General features: G+C 37.9%; 1 protein-coding gene across 1 annotated transcript; it reads left to right on the top strand.

Annotated features, from left to right (window-relative positions):
- The first annotated feature begins 2,743 nt into the window (after positions 1 to 2,743).
- Positions 2,744 to 5,122, top strand: LOC111609410 (nuclear factor 7, ovary-like). Its single transcript, XM_023337744.1, has 2 exons — positions 2,744 to 2,916; positions 2,988 to 5,122. Exon 2 carries the CDS (start codon positions 3,005 to 3,007, stop codon positions 4,385 to 4,387), a length of 1,383 nt encoding a protein of 460 aa, XP_023193512.1. The 5' UTR covers positions 2,744 to 2,916; positions 2,988 to 3,004; the 3' UTR covers positions 4,388 to 5,122.
- The last annotated feature ends 5,852 nt before the right edge of the window (positions 5,123 to 10,974 follow it).

The raw sequence follows: 10,974 nt of genomic DNA, 5'->3' as shown, positions 1-10,974 counted from the left end.
CCCTGCCTCCCTGAAAAGTTTTTCAGACCCTTCTGCGTGACGTCACATGGTGTTGACCATGTGTCGAAGGGAGGAATGTTGAGGGAGATGGACAAATTATGGTTTACAGTAAATTTTTCAAAATCAGCTCAAACCTTTTTGAAAATTGCATTATTTGTGCTCAAAACAAATAACCTCAGTCCATTTGAAATTCTCTTTGCAGGTCCTCCAAACATGGGGATGGGACCCCCAGATAGTTCTGGGAAAGATCTAACCACATGTGATGATAACATGATTAACTATTGCATTTCTCTAACAGATCAACTGAAAACCATTAGACAACAGGCCCAAGATGACCAGCAGTACCAGCTACTAAACCACTGCATGATATACAACCAGGAGATTTTGTGTTTATTAGGAATTTTAGGAGGAAAAACTGGTGATCCCACCGGGGCCGTCCATCAGAGGGTGGCATCCCAGGGGCTTACAAAAAAGCCTCCAACAAAGCATCTCTGAAAAAATAGAGTTGCCAACATCAGCTCACTCAGTAGGTCACCCAGTACCTAGCTGAGGCAGCATTAAGAACATGGAGGGAACCAGACGACATCATCAGCGACACTGGATCACAGAGGCCATCTGGTGTTGGTGTTTCCTCGTGGCATTTGCATTAATTGTGGTGGAAGACAGAAAAGACAGCGACAATGAGGAGTTATTACTTAATCCAAGTTTTTATTGCTCTAAGTATCGTTGTATTATCATATTATCAAGGAATTTGAAGTTTCTAACTCTATTGAAACTTTTTGTTGTACGTGTTTTCATCTTTATTTTTATTCATCTTACCTTAGGAATAATTATTTTTAAGTTGTTTCAAGAGAAACAAAAGGGAGGAATTGTGGAATAAAATAAATATTCACAATGTGTTTACTTTTATTATAAGTTTATTTAATATTAATCTTACAATGTTTATTCAGTTTGTATAAAGTTATTGTTTCTCTTTTTAGCCTTCACAGTTTGCCTCAGTGTGTCAGAAGCTTAGCAACAGGCGATCAGTAAATAGTTTTCATACCTTGCAGAGTGACAGACCAGACCGACGACTCAGCGATTATTATTAGGCACAGAATATTCTGTCTGAAACCCATTTTTAACTGAAAGTTGCATTTTTCTCTGTGTGTGTATTAATCTGATTAGCTCCTTGGGATGTTGGTGATGACACTCTGTCTGTGGGAGAAGGACAGTATACAGTTTATATAGAGAGGTGATTCCTTTGTCTAGTTAGATCTCTTCTGAGTTCTCCATCTGTGCAGATGTGAAATAAAGCTGCGTTTTGTTCTTTCTCTTTAACAAGGTTTGGACTTTGTTCATTTTTCTCGCTCCACACCTTCAACAAAAGTCCAGATTGTCTCCAGATGTTTTAAATAACTGGCTTTTCCCTTTTTGGAGATTTGTTATTTGTTCCAGAGGTAAAGTCTTCGGCATTTGCCTGATCCGATGCTTGATATATGCTATCAGTCCTTCAGCTTGAAGTAGACACATATCAATCACATTTGGTAAACAAAGTATTTTTGGGATACAGATCTAAAATGAGAAAAACCGGATCTAGTACAAAGTCTTTTGAGTCAAGATGTTCCACAGTTTGTTTTATTGCTTTTCAAAACTTCAGAATTTCCCTGCATTCCCAGAAACAATGAAACAGTTTCCCTTTTTCTGCTAGGCATTTTGTGCATGTGTCTGGTATATTAGGATTATAGCGATTTAGGGTTAGGATATAAACAACTCAGTCATCCTTGTTTCATGTATTTAATTAATGTCTTTCACTGAAGAGTTGCTGATTGTTTGCTGTGAATAATGTTGATCTTTGTCAGTTTTGATGCTTTAATGCTGTGATCTATTTGATTTGTCTCTTAAAGTTTGAACAACATCCTAAAATGAAGCTGCTTTCATATCTGCATTCCTCTCTTCCTCTTTCTCTCTTTCGCTCCATTTTAATAATTTTTTTCTTGCACACATAAAGCCCTGAAGTCACGTTTCCTTGTCTAGCTTAAAGCTAGTCCAGAGCATATGTTACATTTATGGCTCATGGAAAATGAAAATCACAGTTTGTGGCATATTTGATTTAAATTTTTGCAAATTTTGATTCCCAACAGATGGAGAGACGGTTGGTTGACTGGTTGGCCAATTTGTTGGTTCTGTGATTGGCTGGTTGGTTTGACTGGCTGGTTCTATAATTGACATGTTGACTGGTTGGTTGGTTGGTTTTATGATTAGCTGGCTTGGTGGTTGGTTGACTGTTAGCTTTAGCTTTACTATTAAAAACCACCTAGATTAGCATGAAATAACTGAAGCAACATTTTGACTTTCCTTCTCTAAAATCTTCATCTATCAATAATTCAGTCGGCTTTAATAATGAATAATGTCTGTGTCGCTGTTTGCCAGCATAAATGGCAGAAGTTCATCAATAGTGGGCGTTTCTTCTACTGTAGTAGATTTTATTTCTATTTATTTAATTTATATTCTCAGATATATTTTATTGTTTTCATTTACAGTATTTTGTGTAATATTTAAAAATTAACATTTTAAGCCTCAGTATGAAAAAACATTTCAGATTCTTAAAACTATTTTACTCAACACCAAACATTACCTTCACCTCCAGTGCTGTAGTTTTTACTAAAACTGCAGGTTCATAGTAAATCCTCTAGAGGGCGCCACATCTCTGCCTCAAGACGGAAATTCCAACAGGAACTTTTAGAAAAAATGAACAGGAAACAGTTGAGAGAAAAACTCACTGAGTAAACACCCTGGGGAGGAACTCTGACTCCTGCCTTCGTCTCCGACTGAAATCAAACTAACACTGAACAAGGAGAACAGAGAGAGAACTGAGCAACTAGACACTGAAACACAGACTGCTGCAGGAGGAAAAACAAGACAATCAAAGTGAAAGTAAGTTCAGAAAGTTTCTACAGGAGAGAAACTGACTTCCTGGTTTGACTTTCTGTCTGCTGTGATTCCAGCTTCACTCTGAGACAAAATGGCTTCCAGATCAGACGATGATCTCTGCTGTCCGGTCTGTCTGGAAATATTTAAGGATCCAGTTATTCTGTCATGTAGCCACAGCTTCTGTAAGGAGTGTCTGCAGAAATATTGGAGAGACAAACCAGGAAGAGAGTGTCCACTTTGTAAAAGGAGATCTTCTAAAGATAGACCACCTTTAAATCTGGCTCTGAAGAATCTCTGTGAGTCTTTCTTACAGCAGGGAGAGCAGAGAGCTTCAGAGGATCTCTGCTCTCTGCACTCTGAGAAACTCAAACTCTTCTGTCTGGACCATCAGCAGCCAGTTTGTCTCGTCTGCAGAGATTCAGATTTACACACCAATCACAGATTCAGACCCATCGATGAAGCTGCTCAGCAACACAAGAAGAACCTTCAGGAAACTCTGGAGCCTTTAAAGAAGAAGCTGGAGCTCAGGAAGAAAGTTCAGGAGGAGTTTGATCAGACAGCAGAACACCTGAAGGTCCAGGCCCGACACACAGAGAGGCAGATTATGGAGCAGTTTAAGCAGCTTCATCAGTTTCTAGCAGAGGAAGAGGAGGCCAGGCTGGCTGCACTGAGGGAGGAAGAGGAGCAGAAGAGAGGGATGATGAAGGAGAAGATGGAGGCTCTGAGCAGAGAGATAGCAGCTCTTTCAGACACAGTCAGAGCCACAGAGGAGGAGCTGAGAGCTGAAGACGTCTCATTCCTGCACAACTACAAGGCTGCAGTGGAAAGAGTCCAGCGCTGCCCCCTGCTGGAGGATCCACAGCTGCCCTCAGGAGCTCTGATAGACCAGGCCAAACATCTGGGCAACCTGGCCTTCAACATCTGGAGCAACATGGAGAACATGGTGACCTACACTCCTCTGGTTCTGGACCCAAACACGGCTGGACCAGGATTCTATGTGTCTGAAGATCTGACCAATGGGAGGTGGGGAGAGAAACAGCAGCTTCCTGATAATCCAGAGAGATTTGATGCATGGCGTGCTGTTCTGAGTTCTGATGGTTTTAACTCAGGGAACCACAGCTGGGATGTTGATGTTGGAGACAGTAAAGACTGGTTACTTGGTGTGTTAGAAGAGTCTGTTCAGAGGAAGGGATACATAAAGTCTGGATTGTTGGTTATATTTTTCTCTTCAGGTGAATACGCAGCATGGTCTACACCAGCTCCTCCCACATGTCTCTCAGTCCAGAATCTCCAGAGGATCAGAGTGAATCTGGACTGGGACAGAGGAAAGCTGTCCTTCTCTGATCTGGATACTAACACACACATACACACCTTCACACACACCTTCACTCACAAGATGCTTCCATTCTTCGCCACTTGTAAAACATTAAAGATCGTACCGATGAAGATCTCAGTGATCAAGCAGCAGCTCTGATGATCTCAGCATGAAGATCACAAAGTCCAAATAAAAACTTATTGATCAGATTGAAACTGTGAGTTTTAAAGAGGAAACTGGAGATGATCTGATCATCTGGAGATTCTTCATCTCTGACTTTCCAACTATTGTTTCCATTCTAGCAGAAATTAATGTCAATATGTTGAATTGAATGCTGTCTATTTGTAGCTGCTTAGTGATAAAACTGAACTACTGAATGAATCTGAAATGACCTTTTCAGTTACTTCTAAGTTTTTATTTGTGTTGCTTTGACTATTTCCCTGATCAATGCTGTGTTTAAACTTTCTATCATCACTTTTATTATTCAGTAAATGCCAGAAAATACTGTGATAATAATCTAAGTCCATGTTGTCCATCGTTAATAACAGGAGATTTTAATCTGGTCTAGAGACTTTCTGTTCAGTTCAGTTCCAAACACTTTGGTTCAACAGACCTTCATAATTAAGAGATTATCATCCAGTTTGTTACTATAAAGATTTCAGAACAATGATAAACTCTACATGATGTTTGTGAAGCACCAAAAACTGAATATTGTTGCAGGAGGGCAGCGTTAATCTTTCATTTCTGATTCTTTAGTCTGAGTTTAGTTTTGGTTTTGAAACAAAACAGAGGAAGAAGTTTTGGACTTTTCATCTCTGTATAATTTGTTTTCCATTTTTAGGGAGATGATGTATGAAATAAGTGCAGAACTGTAATAAATGTTATTTCCATTCATTTCTTCTCTGAGGTTTTATTTTGGTTTCCATTTCCAGAACTTAATGTCATTTTTAGAGTCTCAGTTTGGATCCACAGTTTGAAAGTCAGAATGTGATGGAATCAATCAAATTAGCATCAAATCGTTTCTGATTCATTCACTGTTGTGTCAAATAGTAGAACCTCCTCCAAACTCCAGTTTGTTTCTTCTGATGGTTTTAGTTTCATTTGAAGGCATTTGGTTCAGCCAGCAGGGGGCGCCGAGGCAAGCCCTTCATGTATCTTTCATGGTTCTGGGATCTTTTAAACATATCAGGCTTTTAAATCCTTTTCACATGTGAATCCTTCACTTATGGTCTAGTTAAAGTATAACTGCAATGCTTTGGTCTGATTCCTGGTTATTGTAGCTCCACAGACCCTCATCTTCCTGTTCTGAGGCCTTTTAGAGCAACTTGTTTGTAAATTCTTTGTTTTGTTGCAAAGTTGTATTAAATGTCCAGTAATGTTTCCTCTGATTGTGGCAGGTTAATTTCTATCTATTTTAATAATAATGGCCTTGTGGTCTGTAAAGATAGAAGGTTCTATCTCTGAGTCCATCACTTTATCTACAATATCCAAAGAAATCAGCCAAAAGTCAAAGTGAGACTGTTGAGATCTGTCCCTGTTCCTCCATGTTAAACATTGGAATCAAAATGTTTATTTCTCCATATATTGATCAGGTCCGTTCTATTACAGGAAGGTTCTAGACTGGATGCTGATCCGTTTCCTGGTGGCCGTCTGTCTGCTCTCTCGTCCATCAGGGTTAAAATGAATGAATGAAACTTTATTTCCAACATGATAGTAGTATAAAATCATGCACTAGAACAAGGAAGGCAAAAGACATATTTTTGTACCACAGTAATCTTAACATGCTGGAAAAGGAGCAGGAAGAAGAAAGAAACTGATGACCTCTGACCCCATAAACTCAGACAATATTTTCAGATGGGCCCTCATTAATAAATCCAATCAAAACTAAAAATAAACTGGTTCATTAATTTTCCATTTTATCTGGGTTTACATATGTCTAAATATCCGGGGTGATTCTAGGATCTGCTTAGCCCCCAGCAGGGCTTATTTACATTTGTTCACAAACAAAATTAACATGTTGTCAGTAAAAAAAGAAAGAAAAATGTTCGTTTTATTTAAACATATACCTACAAAGAGTCAAATCAGAGAAACTTTACATTTTTCCCAGAGGTGTATAAACTCAGTGTGAAACAGAATCAGACCACATCATACCTGCTAACATCTGCTAACATTAATGAGACACAAGCAGCTGTGGAGTCACACAGTCCTAGTGTGGAAATTAAAATAAAATCTACTTAAAACTATGCATTTCTAGTTATTTGAAGAACATTTTACTAAATGCATAGGACTAATAAACCTAAAACCAGTTTATCATCAAGGTAAAAGTTCAGGTTAAGGACTAGTGGAAACTAGTCCTTAACCTGAACTTTATTTGAAAATCATACTTAGAAATTGCATTACCCTTATTTTTATCTGAACCTTATGCGACTGTTGGCCTTTTTTCTTTAAATATGAATGTTTGTCCATCTATAGAAAAGTACAAATTATGAGTCGGGTTTTACTGTTTCAGTTCACAGATCATGAAGTGGGTATGTCATAGTTTCAGTACCAAACACCTTTCTGTTCACACAGAACCAGCCTGACATTCTGCACTGGTCTTTAGTTTGACCTTATTTAAGTGACTCCAGAGAGATTTGGGAAATTAATTACAAAACAACACAACAGTCACTAATCAAACTTAAAAAAAGACCAATAAGAGTAATTAACAAGGCTAAGGACCAGGATCAGACTAACACATTATTTATCCAAATATTTTGCACATATACAATATTTTGTACTGAAGTACAAAATACTCTTCAAATAAATAAAGCCAATACTGTACACAATTTCATTCATAAATATAAAAGTAATTCTAAATTAATTAAGTACTGCATTGCCCACTGCAAAACACCACTAAGCATAATATTTGGCATTGCAAATTGTCATCTGATTAAAGATGCTGATGATACAAGTCTGACCCCTTATAGCTGGTTAAAATTATCTATCTATATATATATATATATATATATATATATATATATATATATATATATATATATATATATATATATATATATATATATATAGTGGTTCAAACTCCACTCATCAGTTTTAGCTCACAGAAAAAGCAAACTGACCAATAAGATTTAGGCGTTGGCGTGCCCTTTGACCCCCACAGACTCAGACTGATGTTTGCTACAAACAAGATGTTTTGGCACAAAATAACTTTTTCTTCTCTCCACAATTTTAATAGTAAAGTAAAATACAATAACTTTTCTTTTTTTTATTTAAAGGAAAATCTCACAGTGCGTCCAGCTGCAGCTGCAACAATCCAGACTCTCAGTGACTTGTGGGTAATTTAGAATCACACAGAAAAGCTTCAAAAGGGAATCAAACTCAAAACTCTGAACTGAGAACTTCTGATCACATAATAGCAATTAACCATATCTGCATGGTAAATTATTACTGATAACTATTGTCAATAGTCCCTAACATTAATCTGATCAGGCAGCATGTAATTATATATACATATATGTATTATTGTTATAAAGGCCAAGCCAAGAAAATTTATGTCTGTATCAAACAAGTAGCCCTTCGTGTTACTCTGGACCAGTGAAATAGCTCCCAGTCTCAGAGAGGTTGGTGACCCCTGACCTATTCGTATGCTTTGTTCTTTAAATGGCCACTTATTTTGGCTATTGCTATTATTTATTAAATATCACCAACTCGACATTCTAAACAAAGAATCAGACCGCAATAATCAGCTAAAATCACAATAAGAAACTTAAATCAGAGCTAAATGTTCTGTACCATGTCAGCCTCAGGAGATGATTGATGATCAAGAGACGCTGAGTTCTGGTTCTTAAGGTTCTGATGGGTCTGCAGTTCCTCTCCTGATCCTTTTATTTATTTATTTTTTTGTCTTTCGATGTACACAGTATCCATCCTCTCTGAAATTGTTCAGCTTATAATGCGCGTCTTTTCACGCATTGTATTTTTAAAAGCGTTTTTGCGACAGTGAATCGGGTCGAGGACATTTAAAAAGACGCGGGTTGATAGCAGCTCACCGCGGTTGCACAGTGTCCATCGCTAGGCAACGGTGACGTTCAGCGTCGGTCCGTAGCGTCCTGGGGTCCTTTAGCTCCCGCCACAAGAATTTAGCTGACCTTAATATTTCCTGTGTTTTATTTTGGTCATTATTGTTAAACTTAGTGTTGATGTGTGTATGATAGGCGTTTCTATCAGACAGTTATGTATCGGTTCAATACGGGACGCACATTTAACGGCCAAATATGGGACGACTCTGTATTCTACGGGATGGGTGGCAACCTGGATCAGGGGTGCTGAGATGCAGTTTTAGGGGCTAAAGCCAGTTTGAATTTTCTACGCCACTGGCTAAGATTGAGTTTTGTTCAAACGTCTGAGTGTGTTGTTGAACCTTGAGGTAACGTAGCTGTAGAACTGGCAGTTTGGGTCCCAGGTGCAGACGTTCTCACACGACTCAGCGTTGTTCAGTGGGAAAGAGCGAATGTCAGAGTTTGGGAAATCCACTCCTTCATACATTTTAATGTGACCTGGTGAGGTTGGATTCATCTCTGGAACAGGAAGTTTGCAGAAGTGGAGTTGGTGGGGATGAAGAGGAGCGTGGGGGGAGGAGGGGACAGGGTGCTGATGCACTCCTGGTCGCTGGAAGGCCTTTTCTTCTCTAGTGCTAAGAATAAAGCCAAAACTTACATGTGAATGCCAGACAGTCTTATTCAACAAATTAGGATATACGTCCTAATCAGGGTTGTCAGATTAATAGTACCTTTCGAAAATAATATTTTACTAGGTTATAAACATACTACAAAATATAAATATGTTAAAACAGAAGTAATCTAATTCATCTACATAATGTCTTTCACTTGGTGATGGAACTACCAACAAAGTAACTTTTCAGTCATATTCTAGTTTATGGAATCAGCCTGTGTTTGCTGAAGGCTTACCTGCTGTTGAAAACAGTTTCACAAGTCAGTCATATTTTTGTGAAGAATTATCACATAGTTGCCTTTTGTTGTCTGATTTTATCAAGTGCCAAAAACATCAACAACATGAGATTCTGTAACAATCAAAATGTTATTAAACATTTCAAAAGCAGAATAAGTAACTTATGTGTAAACAAATGAATCCTTGTCAGTGCAAACTTTGTATTTTTCAGTGATGTGATTCTGACTCCACAGGTTGGCAAAACCTTTTGTCCTGCTGAATTACACATAGCAGATGAGATATGATGTGTGTTTAATGAAGCAAATATTAAAGAAGCAAAACCTTTTTGGGTCTGGTTGGAGCAGTTGGTGAGTAGAGTGACCATCAATATCACTGGATTCTATAAAATGTGGCTTAAAGCTGAGATGCTGATGTTTGGATATGTAAAATATATATTCTCTCTGCTAATAAATCTATAGTTTGGTTTCTGTCAGTTCTAGAAATAAGAGAGAACAAAGCAAATTTCTCTTTATAATGGCCCATAATTTAATTTGACTTAATAGGAGCCATGATTTAAAATTTTAACAAACTTTGGCTCCTATATCCTTTATGAAATATTTCATCCTATTTGATGATTGCTCTGAATATCGCCACATCCTACAAACAAATGATGAAATTTTTCTTTGCCTTCTTTTTTCTGATTCTTTGCTTGATTGTGTCATTTCCCCACCCCTGAAATTCCTGACTCATTGTAAAGCAATAGCGCATGTAGCGCACAGTGAGTGACGTGATGTCCAATCCACTAGATCGCTGAGCGGACTTGCCATTTACGTTTTACAAAGGAATTTTAAAAAGCATCACCTGGCTGGTGATGCTTTGAATACAGTGTGCAGCTGCTGCCGAGTTACACAGATGCAGGCACATGAAGAAAAAAAAGATGCAGGAAATATTGGTGGGGACTGTGCCCTTCATGCCAGAGTTGGTGGGGACATGTCCACACCAGTCCTTCAGGAAGTTACGCCTATGCTTCTTATCGACATCAATACAGCTCACTTGATTCAAGCATGGTGCATAAGTTTTCAATAGAGTTCATTTCTGGGTTATTCTTGAAGCTTCAACTTTGCCTGCTTTGTCCATTACAGACCAAACTGCAAGTGGTGTGGTGACATGCTTCATAACTGATGAGATCCTGCTGAGTTTCTTGGATGGTGGTCACGTAAACAAACAGAATACATAGAAAAGGTGCAAAATAGCACCACTAAGCTGATGATGCTGTTCTTTACCATTCTAAATGATCATCAATTTACAGTCTATATTTAATATTTTTGAGCATAACTTGGTCACTTCAGAATTATGATTAAATTCTAAGAAAACTAAACGGATGAGCTTTTCTCTGGATAAACAAATTAAACAAACGAGTTGAAATTGAGATAAGTCCTTTTTTTATACAATTAAGTCTTGTCTTTTGGAGCAAGAAGCATTTTATAAATCAACCTATAAATACTGCTTTTTGATCTTTTATTCGTCATTGATTATTGTCCTCCCAGGTTGCTTTTCTGTTTCCTTTCGATGTTGGATTCACTGGCATCATCTTATTTATAAGGATTTACAAAGATCATCCCATGACTTATTTTTATTGACTGTTCCTAGAGTCTGCACTGACTTTGGTAAAATAACTTCATTTTGCAGCAATTCTTTAGTTGAACTCTCACCGTCACCACAATGTAAAGCACGTGACTGGCCAGAAGTATTTCTAGTAAAACACTATGGTATTTAAGTCCAAATTCTCCAAAGATTTGACA

Source organism: Xiphophorus maculatus, chromosome 8 (genome assembly GCF_002775205.1).
Source record: "Xiphophorus maculatus strain JP 163 A chromosome 8, X_maculatus-5.0-male, whole genome shotgun sequence".
NCBI classification, from domain to species: domain Eukaryota; kingdom Metazoa; phylum Chordata; class Actinopteri; order Cyprinodontiformes; family Poeciliidae; genus Xiphophorus; species Xiphophorus maculatus.
This window is presented reverse-complemented; position numbering and strand designations above follow the sequence as displayed.